Genomic DNA, 17,238 nt, shown 5'->3' on the forward strand with positions numbered 1-17,238 from the left:
ATGATTTCCTGGTTTGGATGCAGTTGGAAACTACAGTCATACCTCGGGTTACGAACGCTGTGGGTTGCGCATTTTCGGGTTGTGGACCATGCTGAACCCGGAAGTGCTGGAACAGGTTACTTCCGGGTTTCAATTCTCGTGCATGTGCAGAAGCACAAAATGACGTCATGCCATGCACAGAAGCGCCAAATTGTGCTACGCGCGTGCGCAGACGCTGCGCTTCAGGCTGTAAACACTGCGGGTTGCGAACGTGCCTCCCGCACAGATCACATTCGCAACCCAAGTTATGACTGTATAGCAGCTGGAAACTTAGTCGTTTCCTGGTTTCATTTCACATGCCTCAAAGTGGAAGATTGCTGGGTCTACATCTTTGTCCTACATTGTCCTAAAAGCCTTAGGAGTTTACAGGTCAAATCTCAGGTTATGTTTACATGGTGTAATTAAATTATTTCATTTGCCCTAACAAAATTAATTGGATTTGTATAAACTGCACTTGGAGCAAATTCTCCTTTTTATAGCCTTATCTGGACACATTTTTCAATTACCATTGTTAGATGAAATTTTATCCTCAGTATGTTTTCACAAAAAGTTTATTTGGTAACATTTTTCTTAATGAATTTTTTTTCTCTTTTCAGTAACTATTGTCTCAATCATACAAATAACCATAGAAATATAAAGAAAAACTGTTAGTGAAAGCCATTTATTTTAACACTTGGGCAGGCTCTCAAATCTCTCTGTTGGAAATTAATATGCTTTTTTGCTTTACTTTTGAATTGCCATATCTGCCCTAGAAAATCTGGACTTACTGTTTTGCTGTACCTTTATAGATATGAACAGGAGGACATTGAATTGAAGCACAACTCCACATTAAAGCAGTTGATGAGGGAATTCAATACCCAGATGGCACAAAAGGACCAAGAAATAGAAACAGCCGTAAAAGAAACAATCAGTGAGTTGGAATAGTATCTTGTGTTGATTTTAAATGGCTATATCTCTTGTAAATTCAATCATCAGATCCATTCCTATAAGATCAATTTAGAAGAAAGAACACCCATAGAGAGAACAGCCAGGGGAATGATAACAAGCCTTGAATTCCCCTCTATTCTAGCCCTAGATTTAAATGCTCATGTAATACTGTATCTTTTGGAATTTATACGACTGTATATATTAACACAAACCCATAAATTTAATGTAAAATATATTAATTTTGGATATATATCTGATAATAAATTGTATCAATAAGTTAACAAGTGTGAAGGTCAGATAGTTTGAAAGTACCATAACATCTGTTTAGTTTTTTAGTAAGAATTAGGCATTCAATGGCTCTGTATAGGAGTGGGGAGTTTCAACTGTTCTAATAGCTGTAAAAAATAAAAGTAGAGAAAGAAGAGGTGATAGATAAGCAGTAAAACCTTTGAGTGAAGTTTAATTCATTGCTTACTACTCAAAGCATAATCTTGCCTACAGATTTTAACATGATACTGGCTTGTTTGACCCAATCTACTCTAGTGTGAAAGAAGACACCTTGTATGCCAAAATAAGAAAAGAAATATGTTATCAATTATGTTTTGGCATGTCGACATCTCATTAGATTCTAATAGTGTTTTTTTAATGATTCTTCTTTAGAGTTTCTTCTTTTACTGTAGTATTCATTTTTTTGAATGTATCTAGAATGTATTCCTGCTAATTCAATTAAAATAGCATCCCAGTTAAAATGCGATATATAAACACCGTTGACCATTTTTCACAGGTAAAGCTCAAGAGGTTGAATCTGAACTCATAGAAAGTCATCACGCAGAGATAACTCAGTTACATAAAAAGTTGCTAGAAAAAGATGATGACCTACAAAGGACAGTGAAAAAGTATGAAGAAATCCTTGAGGTATATATGGTGTTGCTTGTTTTTGCGTTTCTAAAAGTCAGAGTGCAGTTTCATCCAGTATTCATGTATAATTCAGTACGTTCGCAGCTACAGTTCTTGTAGCTAAAGCTGATGGAAGCCAGATTGTCTCCTAATTGTGAAGTATATAAAGTAATGGTTTTATTTATTTATTTTGTTCTGAAGACTCGGGAAGAAGAAATGACAGAAAAAGTAAATGAGCTTCAGAACCAGCTGGAGAAATTGCAGGAGGAGTACAAACAAAGACTGGCAGATGAAGAAAGCTGGAACAGTGGTGAAGTAAGTTAGAAAACATTATTTTACAAATTTTTACTTAGGAATTTATTGTGGTTCTTAGCTTGTATCTTAGTTTACCTTCATTGGCAAAGGGGCTTGGCTGTTTTTTATCTTTTATTGCCACAGTTGTCTCTCACGTTTGAAGCAATTGCTGTTCTATGCCACAGAGGCAAATAATATTAACTGTGGAAACTGATCTATTCTTCGATATCTTAGTTTTATTTCAGTAGTAAATCAGTTAGTCATATATACAGTTGGTTCAAGACTAAGTTAGTTGCACTTGGTTTCCTTTGAAATTAGAGAGATTGGGAAATAAGCGACAGCATTCAATGAAGCTATACTCAGAGTTGACCCATTGAATTTAATGAATATAACTGTAAGTTAGGTTGATTAATTTCAGTGGGTCTACCCTGAGTAAGACATAGTTGAATACCACCCAAGCACTTTGGTCATGCATGTAATTAGAACCACATCACATATGTGCAGCTAGCTGTGGATATGGAGGCTAACATGGTCCGCTCAGGTGCTGAGGACCACATCATCTGGAGGTGCTAGTAAGGAGCAGGATTCCAGCCCCACAATAAGAGACTACCTTCAACCTGCTCCCGACAATTGATGGTGTTCTATTCCCAGAAAATGCTACAGTCAGAATTGGAGGGTTCGGTGACGCAAGCTTGCAGATTGGCTTGGAGTTTGCTTACCATAAGTGTGCCAGTTCCATAGGGACGGATAAGTACATGACAGCATTGCCATGTCTGAGAAGACATTCATCCAGCTATTTTATGCTGCGAGTTCACTGTTCGGCTGTTGAAACCCGGGGTTCAATCGCCCTAAATGGAGAGTGTAAAAGCCCTGGAGCTACAACCAACATGTCAAGTGCTGCAGGCTAATTATTGCCTATGAATTGGTTTGGTACCACATACCACCTACTGTAGTAGTACAGGAAGAATGAGTAGCTTTGGGACCATCTCCTAACATGCAAATAAAAATCAAGTTCTGTATGTGCCTACCCCCCCACCTTCAATCGTTTGGTTGAAACTCTCATCTCCTGAGCTGAGGAGTGTCGGCATCCTGGGGTGAAAAAAATATTTCACACCTTTTATTACTCCCATTCGAAACTGCGTGTTCAGATTGCCTTTTACCCATATATTACATATGTTGTATTTTATCCTTTTGAATAGTGGGTTTACAATTTAGTGTCACAATTTAATCAAAATTGGTAGTTTCTTTGATAATGTCCTTTTGCAACCATTTATGTACCCTCATGTCTCATTAATTTAAAATGGGCTGTAAGTTCATGTAAAAAGAAATGCATAAAGAAAAAAACCCAGTCTTCATGGCTCTCAACTAATAGAGATTATGATGAAAGAAAATTGTTCACAAGAAAACATGTATATTACTTATTTAGGAATTCATTTAATAGTTACTTAAGTCTCTCGTTTGAATAGTTTCTTTGTACCACTTAGATTTATTTCAAGCTGTATTTTGGGTGTGACTAAACTATTTCAATTATTTGTGCTCCTCAAAACTGCTTTTATGTGATAAAAAAAATTGCAAGACAAATTTCTTTGTACCAAATAGTAATATAGACCACCTCAGATTTTGCAATAAGATTATGAATTAGAGAAATAGATAATGGAGAGTTAATCAGGAATTAATGGCAATTCATATGGATGAAAAATATCCTTCAGTGCTTTTTGTTTTATTTGGCAGGGTATGAAGCAAATACATTTTATTAAATGTTCATTTTTCTGTTTTAGGTAACAATAGCTGAACTTCAGGTAAGATTGGCTTCATCTTTACCACTAGCATAAATGTCAATTTTTCCTTTGATGCTGTTCACAGTTTTGATGAAAGTAATAAATTAAGTGTTTGTAGTGCACATTTTCATATATGTTTCTGGTTGTGTTTCAGGCCCAGCTAGCCCAGAAGACAACTCTTGTCAGTGATTCAAAGCTGAAAGAACAGGAATTCATAGAACAGGTAAGAATCTGATAAAAAAGAAGAAGGAACTTTAGCTCTTGGGTACATTAAAGCATTTTCTAGGTATAATTTGAAAAAGTTATAAAAGGCTACCTAGGCTGCAACCCTATATCCCATTTCATGGAAGTAATAATAATAATAATTTTTTATTTATACCCCGCCCTCCACAGCCAAGGCCGGGCTCAGAGCGGCTAGTAGTAATTATTAAGGAATTATTATTAAGGAAGTAGGCCTTATTGAACTTAGGTAAAGGTAAAGGGACCTCTGACTGTTAGGTCCAGTCGTGACCGACTATGGGGTTGCGGCGCTCATCTCGCTTTATTGGCCGAGGGAGCCAGCGTTTGTCCACAGACAGCTTCTGGGTCATATGGCCAGCATGACTAAGCCGCTTCTGGCGAACCAGGGCAGCGCACAGAAACGCCGTTTACCTTCTCGCCGGAGCGGTACCTATTTATCTACTTGCACTTTGACATGCTTTTGAACTGCTAGGTTGACAGGAGCAGGGACCGAGCAACGGGAGCTCACCCCATCACGGGGATTCGAACCGCTGACCTTCTGATCGGCAAGTCCTAGGCTCTGTGGTTTAACCCACAGCGCTACCCGCGTCCCGTCTTATTGAACATACTTTTTGAGTAAACATGCATAGTATAGTGCCATTAAACACAGAATCAGTCTGCTCATCATCACCAGGCTATTAAAAGTACGACACTCTAAAGCCCTAAAAGGAATCAGTTTGCAACAATCAAAACCAAGCTCAAATAACCTTTGATACTACAGTCAAATCTTGGTTGTCAAACATAATCTGTTACTGAAACCCGTTTGACTTCCGAAATGTTTGACAACCAAGGTGCGCCTTCTAATTGGCTGCAGGACCTTCCTGCACTCAAGCGGAAGCTGTATCGAACATTCAGCTTCCAAAAAACTTTCAGAAACTGGAACAATTATTTCTGGGTTTTCAGCGTTCGGGAACCGAAACGCTCCAAAATGGAGGCATTTGGGAACCAAGGTTTGACTGTATTTCAACCCTACTTGAGTGTTATAGTCAGTTACTCATTCTCAGCCTACCCTACCTCACATGGTTGTTATGAGGATAAAATTGGGAGGAGGATGACTTTGTAAACCACCTTGAGCTCCTCAGAGGAAAGATGGGATATAAATGTAACAAACAATAAAGGAAGTATACATAATTCAATTATCAAAATACAGATAAAATCAACAGAATTTAAGAACAAGCATACATAATAAAACTATATTTCTAGGTAAAACAAAAAAAGGTAAAAAAGGTTTTTAGCAAGTGCTGAAAAGGGTGCAATAAAGGGGACTGTCTGATATTAATAGAGAGGGAGTATATGCATAAAGCATTTGTTCAAGGAAACTGGTTCCAAGCTGCTGAGGGCTTTATATACCAATAGTAACACCTTGGGTCAAGGTGGCATGCCTATTTCTCTTGTGCCATTCCAATTTCTAACCCACAGTGGGAAGCACCTCTGTCTGTGTGTCCTCCAAGTGGTGACCCCAAAGGAAGATGATCTTTGATGTCCTCCACTTTGGGGTGAATCCCCCCGTGGTTTACCCCGCCACATGTAGCTGGTTCTGTTCTTATCAGCCAAGCCAGAGGCAATGCTTTGATCCAAAGCAACACTCCCATGTGTAATCACCCAATTCAGAACAGAACCACTCGTCGGTTGCAATCAACAAAAAACGCTCTTTCTGCAAACAGAAAAAAACAGTAAGACTATGAAACTGAAGTGGTCAGATAACAAGTACTCAAATACCAGATGAGAGGACAGCCCCTCTCTGCTTCCCAGGAGACTCGTGGCCAGGTCTACTTTTATCAGATCTTATCAGATCTTTATCAGATCTTAAATTAGACAGAAAGAAAGGCAGACAGAAAACCCTAATCTTTGCTAATATTTCCCAACATGTCTAGTAGGTAAAGGTAAAGGGACCCCTGACCATTAGGTCCAGTCATGGCCGACTCTGGGGTTGCGACACTCATCTCGCTTTATTGGCCGAGGGAGCCAGCTTACAGCTTCCGGGTCATGTGGCCAGCATGACTAAGCCGCTTCTGGTGAACCAGAGCAGTGCATGGAAACGCTGTTTACCTTCCCGCTGGAGCAGTACCTATTTATCTACTTGCACTTTGATGTGCTTTCGAACTGCTAGGTGGGCAGGAGCAGGGACCGAGCAACGGGAGCTCACCCCGTCTCGGGGATTCGAACCACCAACCTTCTGATCAGCAAGCCCTAGGCTCTGTGGTTTAACCCACAGTGCCACCCGCATCCCATGATTATTCCTTAGGAGCACATTATTATTATAATGCCACCCGCGTCCCTTTACATGTCTAATGCACACTAACAAATATTTACATGGTAAGTTTAAGTGAGATAGATAGAGAAATAATATTTAACACCCTGAGTTGTCACCAGTAGTGGGTGGGGCCAGACGGACACGGTTTGGTAACTGCTTTCTCGTACATTCAATACACCTCAAAGTTGAAACATATTCCGAGTCATCTCCGTTATGTTTGTTTTATCCTCCTCATCCATCACTTTATTCTTAGATTCATACACTACAAGACCGGTTGAAAAATTACGAGAAGAATATGTATGTCACAACAGTTGCATCGCCTTACAGAGGTGAGGAATGTTTGTCTTGGCACTGAGCTACAGAATAAAGCCTAAGAGAATACTTGCAAACCTAACTAGGGCTGCAAATATATGTACTCTTACCTGGGAGTAAACCCCATTGAGCTAACAAAATTTAGGGTGATAGATAAATTTAAGGCCAAAAGTTAGTCTTCAGACTTTTATGGTTGTGTGTCAGGTATGGAAGGCCTTGTTAACACTTGTTAATAGTCTCTCAGTTCCATGCCACTTTGCTCATTTGCGTTGAACTGAGCTATACAGATATTGCCATGTATCTAGACCCCTTCCTGTACAGTTGACCCTAAAAGTTTGCATATATCAGATGAAAGACGTTACGCTGAAATATTGTTCAGTAGGGCAGTTCTGAATCTTTTTACACAAATACATATTTTTAAAAAATGAAGTGATTTTGCATGATCTGTAAATGTAAGATTAGTTGCGTTCCAATGTCCACCTCATGGATCACATGCAATATATATAAGTATTCCCTTGTGGAAAAATTGCTACATTGAAATCACAAATAGAACATAGTTCATATTTTCAGTCATTTTCATTCCAATTGCTTACATACCCTGACGACTAGACCTTCAAAGCCGTAAATAGACATGAGTGCAGTAATGCAGTTCCTGATGTAGATTATGGTCTATTCTTTAATTTTAATGTTTTTTTGTCCTTTAGTATAATTTTACTTCATGGAAAATGAGTGTAACATGTAAGCATGTTTGCCACATGTATTTATGTGTGCATGTGAGCAACATGGAGAATATCAAAATTAAGGTATAACCAGTAGCTAACATTTTGATAGATGTGTAGTTCATACTTTTCCAGAAATCAGGTATTGAAGACATGTTTTAGATCTCCTCAAATATTGGGATTAATGATGCCTGCTGCAATGTCAGCAAGCCAAAGTACAAATACAGTATGATTGAGAGTTGGGCTGTAGGTGTTTTCATACTTCAGTCTCATCCTGGAGGGAGAATGCTTTAGTTTAACAATCCTCTAGTTTTAGCAAGGGATTTCCAGTGGTAGCCACGAGTGTTTGCTGAATTCCACCAGCAATTATGTTTGTGCATAAAAAGTTAAAATCCACACGTAACTAGGAAAGTAAAATCTGCTACTTTTGGACTTTTAGTTTAAGTGAACATAAATGGAAAAACAAGAGTCACGGCTTAATCTCCAAGAATGTAGATATTTTCCTCTTACCCTCTGACAGCTAGTCTAATGGCATACTTAGAATGCTTCTGCTTTTTATATTGTGTTTTTATGAAGAAAACATTTTAAGATATCAGTTACCATGCAAAAAAATTTATGAAAACAATGTTGCTAAGAAACATAAACAGGATTAGATTAGAAGTCTTAGGAGAAACACTTGTAAGAATTTAGTTAATACAATATATTGCAAATATTTTCCCAGCCTTGTCCTTCAACATTTGATGTAAAATTTGGACATGCCTGCACACTCACACACAGTTGTCTCAAAGGGTCTCTGGGTCCTGTGGGGTTTGCTTTCTGAACTGTCATATCTCCATGTTGGGGGTGGGGCAGTGGAGCAAAGGATCAAGTTGTAATAAGCAGCAGCCAAAGATGCAAATGACTTGATACAGGTAACACAGTTCTACAAAAGAAGGCTTTAAATTCCAAAGCAGCGAGGTGATGGTGGTCCAATGAGATGGCTTTTCCAGGCTGGTGGAGCCAGATTTGCTGAGAGAGAGAGAGCATGCATGTTTGCAGTCTAGATGGCAGCCTTGTAGAATATTGATCCTTGATAAAAATGTGGTCATGGTGATACAAGAGATACTGTAAGTTGGTGAGATCTGGTTGCTTAGAGCCCCAGTTGGCCCCTACCCTCAGTGGTTACACAGGATTTGATAATGCAGGTTTCTCACCTTCCCCAGGAGTACGTCACACACAAACAGGTGGACAGAATCACCTGACGACATAGTGACGTCATGTGAATGGCACCTGTCCAAATTGGTGCTTGGGGAGCACACCTTCAAAAGAGCTTTTTGTAATGACTGGTGAAGTGATTGTGGTTACATGGAGCTCCTTGAAGTCTCTTTGGAGTGGGAGGTTTGGATCAAACTGCTTCCTTCAACTAGAACCTTTTTCTCTTTGGAGAGAAACCACTTCCTCCAAACAGAGAAAGCGAGCCTCTTCTGCTGTACTAAGGAGCTCCTGTCGTGAACTCCCTAGTGCAGCTGATCTCAGTGGATCTCCCTGTCTGTTCCAATCAGCCCTACTTACCAAGGGACAATGAGAAGCAACCTTTGAAGTCCTTATTCTTCCTTTGTAGCCATGTCCATGTTTGCCTGACACCTGATGTTACATATGATGTTGGGCAAGTGAGATGGGGAGTTGTGGGCTATGGCCTTGCAGGACAAGTTGGGTACTGTGCTAGGTCTAAGGTTCCCCGGTGCTACCTTAAAGGATTTATCCCGATTCCTATAAATGGGTTTGTTTGTTTGTTTAGAGCATTTGTACTCAGCTTTTCAGCTGAAAATCTCCCAGACCGGCTTACATAAATCAGTTCAAACAAGACAGTCCTTTCCCTCAGGCTTACAATCTAAAAGACATGACACAAAAGAAAAATGGGATGGGGGCGGGTTTGAATTCAGATGTTGATTCTTTAAGCTAAATAGTAATTCTTACTGACCAGCTGGGACAGAAACAGTTCAGGGACTGGAAGATACATCTTTCCCACTGAGGCACAAGCATGCTACCAGGAAGGGGCTTGAACAATAGTCGTCTGCCTCTGCCTGGCGATATATTTGAAGGAGAGGGTAAGTTAGTGTCTTGAGTACAGAGATAAGAGTTAAGAACTAGCCGCTTAATCCTCTTGTTAAAATGTAAAATGCTCTTTACAAAAGCAGTGTAATCCGGGTAAGTGACAATCATTATGTCTGTATGTTACAGTTTGGTCAAGAGAGATGAGCATACTGATTGTAGCAGATCTGTGTAAAATACAATTGTATAAAACACTATCTCTTGTCTGTGCAGATGGGAACCTCTGCCATTCAGATGTCTCTCTTTTTGGAGAACCGACGGAGTTTGAATACTTGAGGAAGGTGTTGTTCGAGTACATGATGGGTCGTGAGACAAAGGTATCCCCCATATTCAAGGCACATGTTTATTAAGTTGACAGTCACTTCGAGAAAAAAGAACAACTGCACAGGTTGTAGTATTATTATGCTCTCACGGGATGAGCCCGTTCTTGCTCACATCTACCTTGGATAGAAGCAAGATGGTGTGACACAGGGTATCTCCTATTTATGAAGAGTTATTTTTTATGGTTACAGATAGGTAGCCGTGTTGGTCTGCCATAGTCAAAACAAAAAAAAATCCTTCCAGTAGCACCTTAAAGACCAACTAAGTCAGTTCTTGGTATGAGCTTTCGTGTGCATGCACACTTCTTCAGATACGAAGAAGTATCTGAAGAAGTGTGCATGCACACGAAAGCTCATACCAAGAACTGACTTAGTTGGTCTTTAAGGTGCTACTGGAAGGAATTTATTTTTTATGGATTTGTTTTAGTGTTTCATCATTAAAGTGTGGAATTGGTTATTAAAGTTTTTTAGTTATACCCCATCCTGGTTTCAGAATTGATGATGGGTAGGTTATAAATCTCCTAACTAAATAATACTTTCAAACAGGACCACTCTCAGTGGATATTACACACCATAGGCCAGGGTGGGCAGCTTGCAGTAGATTGGCAAGAGTTTCCAACTCCCAGTTGTCATAACAATAGCAACAGCTAAAAATCCCCCCTCCCCAAATTAGCTTGCTGAAAAAGAATACTAGACAGGAGTGAGGAACAGGAACAGACTTTTATGTGAAAGGACTTGCTACTTGCTTTTGGCATTGGTAAATTTATGAGCTGAACATGCACTCAGAGGCACATGTATATGTATATATATATGTATGTGTGACCAACTGGCTGAGCCACTATTTTGTACCTGCTTCTGCTTGGTTGATCTCAAGGTTCTAGCTAGCATAAAAGTAGGCCCCAAGTCTGTCCACTCCTTCTTTAGGTTTCATAGGCTCCTCTTTGCAAATGTGATGGAGCTATTGTCCTCAACCTTCCAAATACTCATATGCCAGCCCTCTTCCTCCTGTGATGTGGGACTCATGTAACCCTGTTTCCCCGCAAACATAATTTCCATCTCCCCCATGGAACCATAGCTCCTTCCTGTCCCCCATCCCCTTCCAAGTGAGATTCCAGACCACCTTCCCTGCAGTTTTGTCTCTTAACTATCCCTTAATCTGATTCAGGTTTAAATCTTCAGCTACGTCTTTCAGCAAGTTCCCAACCTTCGGTCACAATCAATTTGCATGGGCTGGGAGAAATAATGAGCAGCCATAAATTCATTAACATAGTGTGGAGAGTGGGGCAGTCAGTGGGGCAGCACAGGCAGGGGGGCATTGTTACCTGGGTTGCTAACAGCATGCCACTTACCACAAGGGTGAGGACTGAGCAGTGCAGCAACAGAGCCAATGTGATGGCCCTGCTGCTGTGCTTGCGCTGAGCTGAGCTCTCCATACTGCAGTCGTCTCCCTCTCAGCAAGCAGCAGCAACACTCTCCATTGGGAAGTCAGGTGAACAGCACTGCCCTGCTGGAGTTAAAATTTCAGATAACAAATCATGCCGCAACATAGTTCCGTCACCATCTTCTTAATTAAAAAATAATAATTTCCTTTTCACTTACAAGCAGGACCTTCAGCAAATAATACCATATACCAGAGTCACCAGCACATTCTTACTCATGAAACTGTTTACTATATATTTCTTGCTATGAGGCCATCTATACTACATTATTATTTTTCTCCTTCCAAAAAATATAGCAGTGAGAAAGAATGTTAAGAGCCTTCCTTTTAAGTTGAACTTTGTTTTCGGTGAATAGCATATGAGTAAATATAGGCTTTATCTGGACTTTATCTGCAACCAACTATTTCAGAAACATTGAAGCCTTAAGTGATGGAATACTGAATTTATTGTTGTTTTGAACTTGTACTCAGCATTGTTTTAAAACTGATCGTTTGGAATCCATTTCTGTATCATCTATTCTGGCCAAAAGCACTTTGGGAATTTTAAGTCGCTGGTGATGTTGGATTGCAGACTCTTAGCTTTTTAATGTAGTGCATTTATTTTAAAGTCTTAGCCTTAGGTTGCCACAGATTTTTATGAAGTATACACAAGTATTCTTTATGCATTCCTCTGCTTTCACAAGGACTACAAAAAATACAGTGCTTTTATAAATCAATGAAACTGCTGTTTAGCGGATCATATTCTTATCATGCCCATTACTTCGTTCACCTCTTCTTCAGACAATGGCAAAGGTTATAACCACGGTGCTGAAATTCCCTGCTGACCAAGCACAGAAAATCTTGGAACGAGAAGATGCACGGGCATTGGTAAGCCAATAGTAAGATACTAAATAAAAGTAGCTTCTTACGTGTGTCTTAACATTAAAACCCTTTGATTATTGGTCACCTAACTTTCCTGCAGAAGGATTTTGTATTTGGAAGTAAGGATTTCGCACAGGGCAGGAAAACTCTTAGTGATAGCAATAAACACCTTAACGTTGGAAGACCCTGAGTGCATCTTTGCTGATTGTGATGACAAAAAATCTCCTGTTATGTCTACACCAGCACTTTGCTTGATATTCTGTCTTCCAGTTGGACTACAACTACAAGTCAGGGAAACCTATAAAATGTCAGTCTTAATATGGAAGAAGTCCGCAACAGTTTTACTCATCTATGCAAAAGCCTACTTAACATGTCACCTTGGGAACTGTGATGTTGAAAAGAAGATGCTTTTCAATTAAAGTAATTTAATAAATCCTATAATATTGATCTGCGCTTAGGAAGGTGATAAATGTCCACAATCATAGAACTATCCAGGCATTAGGTTTATCATTCTGTTTTATTATTAAACACTAGGGTTTAGTGTAGGAATTGCTGAAGGGAAAATTTGCCATATAAAACCAAGATACATTCATGGACCTTGGACACATGAATGATTGTCAATTCTTTCTCTTTGTTTCTTCTTTTTGTTTGCGCAAAGGATGCTGCTATCTGTTTTTGCTCACACAATACATTGATCCCAGAGCAAAACAGCTTAAATGGGGTTTCTCCCTTTTTCTACATTTTCAGCTCACAATTTAAGCGGTAGTTATATGTGATGGGAAATAAATATGAAATAAACTTAATAGTTTGCGAGCATCCCATTCAAAATTATTTACCTTTTGTGGCTACCATTGTTTTGTTCTAAAACTGTGTCTGAGTACCATTTGAAGACCATGACAAAGGTACAAAGTAGAGGAAACAGAAAGGACTTAAAATTCTGTACAATTCAGTTTTATGGGGAAACTATTCGAGCGGTGGCACACTATATTTTGTGGGATTCTGTTTGAAAATTGAAACATTGTCACCAGTTGGTTTTCCTGTTTGGCTACTTTCATATCCTGCTTTAATACATACTAATACTTGTGCTTTTCTGTTGGCTCTATAATTTTGCATGCTGTTAGATGAGATGGGGGAAATAGAATACAGTGGTACCTCTGGTTACGAACGCTTCTGGTTATGAACACTTCTGGTTATGAGCTCCGCTAACCTGTAAGTAGCTGCTCCTGGTTGCAAACTTTGCCCCAGGATGCGAACGGAAATCGTGTGCCAGAGGCACGCACGCAGCAGGAGGCCCCATTAGCGAAAGTGCGCCTCAGGATAAGAATGGTTTCAGCTTAAGAACGGACCTCCAGATCGAATTAAGTTTGTAACCAGAGGTGCCACTGTACCAGGCCCAATATTTCATGTTGTGTCTGTCAAAATAATGTCCCATGTGTTCCTACCCTGGAGTCCTATTTTGATACTAGCAGGTTTAGTAGAAATTAGTAGACCTTTGCCTGAGCCACCTGAAGGAAAAAGTAGCAAGAAACAACAATCCTAGGCTTAAAAGCAAACTTCTGCAGGTTCATGGATTGTGCATGTGCATTGCATGAAGCGGGCAACACTTGGCTTGAGTTTACCCTGGAAAGCAGTGCCAGTGCTGGCTGCGATTGCTGTTTTTACCCTTCACCCGTATGTCAAACTCTGTACAGAGCAGAGAAATGACAAGGCTAATCACTGGCATCTCACTTGCTATGTCCACAAATTTGACAGTGTGGAAATAGATGTCTAACATGTCTAAACTCACATTGCTTTTATTAACACAGTAACCCACTAAGCTGTTCTTTTCCTGGCTTTGTAGTTCACCTCACCTCGCAGTGGCATCTTCTGAATAAGCCATCAATCAGTGCTTTTAGTTAGCATGTGGGTGAGTGTTGCCTGGTACATACAATATTTGGTTTTGCCTAGTACATACAATGCTTGTTAATAATAGTGAGTGATATCCACTGTTAGTTGTACAGAGTAAACCCACTGAAATTTGTAGACTTAAGTAAGTATGACAAGCTTTGGCTACCACCCAGTAATAACTAGTCCCTCCCACTAACAAACATGCCGAACACTTGTTCTTACCAAAATTATTTTGCAAGGCAAGCACTTGTAAAGAGGACTTCTTAATCCCATAACATTTTTTTCTGATCTTGGACCAATTTGAGATTATTTTGAAGAACATGCTCGCAGCTTCACACATCTGATGCATAAGATTAGAACAATATAAGATTATGATACAAATTGCACTGATTTTGGCTCACTTTACCTTGTGTACTAATTGCTGATATACTGCAGACCAAACTACATGTAGTATATTGGATTGGATCTCCCAGCATATTTTATTGTATTTTAATAACAACAGCAGTACCCTGTTGTACTTTTCCAGTGTCATGTTTAGTTTGACCTTTATTTGCCTAAATATTTTAATGCCAGTTTTCACTTCAATGCTCAAAATGTAATAAGGAATGGAAAACTTAAGTTCCGAGTCACAAAAATCAGTAATAGGTTTATTATTCAAAATTGATTGCACTAGTCGTTTACAACTGTCAGGAAGGGCTAGTTGCCCCCCTTTTTTCTAGCTGCCTGTGAATTCTACATCTGTTTTGAAATCTGGCATAGAACTGAATTCACAAGAAGCTAAAAATCAAGTAATGAATTGCTTTGGAAGGAATTCTGAAAATATGAATCAAGCTGTCTGCAGAAAGTCCCAGTGCTGTAGAAGTGGGAAGTTTATCCTCTGTATTTTTACATGTTCTACTTTGCATAGCCCCCCAACTACTGAATTCCCACATAAATCTAGGTTCTTCAGAATTTAAATAATGATACAAAATAAAGTGTACAAAATGTGATTATGCAGAAGTTCGTTTTGGAAATACAAATTTATTTAACTTAGATTACAGAAGCCAAGGAACTTGCAGAGGACAAATTATTTTGACCATATATATGCTTCAATATATTTATACATGGAAATTACTCAAGATAATATGAAGCTCTTGTGAATGAAATGTTATCAGCCACGTTGGCCATTTCAGGGTAGACTAAAGCGACAAAACATTAAAATCACCTGTGAGGTCAAGTGAGCCAAAGGAAAAGCTGTTTCGAAGATATCTCAACCCCATATTTTAGCTGAAATAAAACTGAACTTATAAGGGATACATATGCATATAGTAGTAGTAGTAGTAGTAGTAACAACAACATCTACAACAACAGGATAGATAGATAGATAGATAGATAGATAGATAGATAGATAGTGTGTGTGTCTTCCCTGCATCCACTGTTCTGGATATATTGCTCCATGCCCCATAGTACATTGTGCCTGCTGCCTAGCCAAGACCCTTGCAGTCTTTATGTCATGCCATTGTGCCTTTTTCATTCACTTGCTAAGGGGGGGAGGGGAGTGGACTGGATCTGGCTGGTGGGCCAAATGTGTAATATTGAATTGTATTAAGCAACACACACACAAGTAAACTGCTTTTTTAAACTGTGGGGTAGTTGGTTTTCAACTTGCCTCTTAAACCTATTATGTCTTTCTGTATCGTAAATTAGTTTGTTGCTTTGCTTTTACTTGCGCTTTTTAATTTTTTCATATCATCCCTCCCTTCCAGTCCTGGCTGCGATCGTCCACTTGAAGAACTTGCAGCACATGCACTTTGTAGCAGATGACGCCTCTTTGAAATCTGATCATATCTCCATACTAGCTCTATGAAGAAGGGACAGGAGAAGAACTACTATTCATTGCCCCATGTGAAATGAGCAAAATTAAGAACAATGATGGGTTGTGGGCTGGGCATGAATGTAATCAAACAGTTGTCTTGAAAGATTGTCTTATGCGGTGATGGAGTGCTTATATTGAACACAGTTTTCTATTTTGGTTTAGAATATTTTTTAATAAATGTTTTGCCTCACTGCAATGCAGATCTCACAGGATCTCTCTGAAGAATTAATGGTTTGACTGCCCTATTTATTTTTAACAGTTTTATCGCCTGAAATAATTGTGCAATATACTTTGGGTGGGTAGGAGGCCTTGGTGATGTTCTTGGTAAATTAAACCTGTTTCGACTTTTCCCCCTCCCTCACAATTTGATCTCTTGATTGTTTGCTAAAGGCAAATTTCTTTCAAGCACTTGCTTTATAATGAATCCAAATTGCAGTACCTCATTTGTTTATTCCTAGCTTTTGTACTTATATTTTGTGGGGAATAAATTTACACTCCTGTAAATTGTAAATAGTTACTACTTCCTTGTATCATAAGCTGATCTCTGACTGTTGGCAGTGCTAATCTTGCAGAGCTGGGAGAGAATAAAACTTCTATTTACTGTACAATGCTGCAGACTGATGTACTTTTTAATAGCAAATATTACTGTCTAATAATTGCTGTCATCTTTCTCAATGATATAGGCGCAGTGGCGTAGCGTGGGTTGTCAGCACCCGGGGCAAGGCAAGTAATTTGCGCCCCCTAACCCCTGGATTTTAGCACTCGAGTGCGAGCGCGCCCCCCCCAGATGTTGCGGCCGGAGCCCCCTCCCCTCGGGCGCCTCCCCGCCCCCTCCTCTCCTTGGGCTGTAGGTGGAGTCCGCGCTCCGAGACGCTCCAGATCTGGGCTTGGCAAGCGCCTCTCCTCCCCCCGGCCTGGTCCGGGGGCTTCCAGCCGCGCTCCGTCCTCGCCCGACCCCCCCCCTCCGCGGCTGAGACTTGAGCTGAAAGCCGGAGCCAGCGGCGCCCCCTTCCGCCGGGAGACCCTCGCCCGCCTGCCAGCTTCCTCTCGGAGGGTTTTGGGGAGCGCAGGGCGCGGCGAGGCCCCTCGGAGCTCTCCTCCCTCCCAGTCGGCAGAAGCAGCCGCCGCCTGTGGCTGGGCCAAGGGGATGGCAGCGGCGGGGTGCGGAGGCTGCCCGTGCCCAGCCGGGTGTTGGTGGCGGCGTCGGCGCTGCTGCAGCGGCTGCTCCTCCTGCGAGCAGTGAGTGGAGCGCAGCCGCAGCGGCGGGGGCGCGCGCGCTAGGGCGCA

The 17,238-nt window shown here is 40.4% G+C and overlaps 1 protein-coding gene across 6 annotated transcripts in view; it reads left to right on the plus strand.

Moving 5' to 3' along the window:
• Window positions 1-16,559, plus strand: part of GOLGA4 (golgin A4) — a 53,291-nt gene extending 36,732 nt beyond the window's left edge. For 5 of the 6 annotated variants that reach the window (XM_083706231.1, XM_083706233.1, XM_083706229.1 and 2 more), the window contains 10 exons: window positions 828-949; window positions 1,751-1,881; window positions 2,065-2,178; window positions 3,936-3,956; window positions 4,090-4,158; window positions 6,722-6,797; window positions 9,804-9,907; window positions 12,129-12,215; window positions 14,050-14,115; window positions 15,842-16,559. In XM_083706231.1, coding sequence (XP_083562357.1) covers window positions 828-949; window positions 1,751-1,881; window positions 2,065-2,178; window positions 3,936-3,956; window positions 4,090-4,158; window positions 6,722-6,797; window positions 9,804-9,907; window positions 12,129-12,215; window positions 14,050-14,079 — 754 coding nt within the window. In that variant the 3' untranslated portion in view covers window positions 14,080-14,115; window positions 15,842-16,559. The remainder of the gene's footprint in view (window positions 1-827; window positions 950-1,750; window positions 1,882-2,064; window positions 2,179-3,935; window positions 3,957-4,089; window positions 4,159-6,721; window positions 6,798-9,803; window positions 9,908-12,128; window positions 12,216-14,049; window positions 14,116-15,841) is intronic. The other variant, XM_083706230.1, reaches the window with a different exon arrangement.
• Window positions 16,560-17,238: the final 679 nt, after the last annotated feature.

The sequence above is a fragment of the Podarcis gaigeae genome (assembly GCF_964106915.1).
Source record: "Podarcis gaigeae genome assembly, chromosome: 12".
Taxonomy (NCBI): Eukaryota; Metazoa; Chordata; class Lepidosauria; order Squamata; family Lacertidae; genus Podarcis; species Podarcis gaigeae.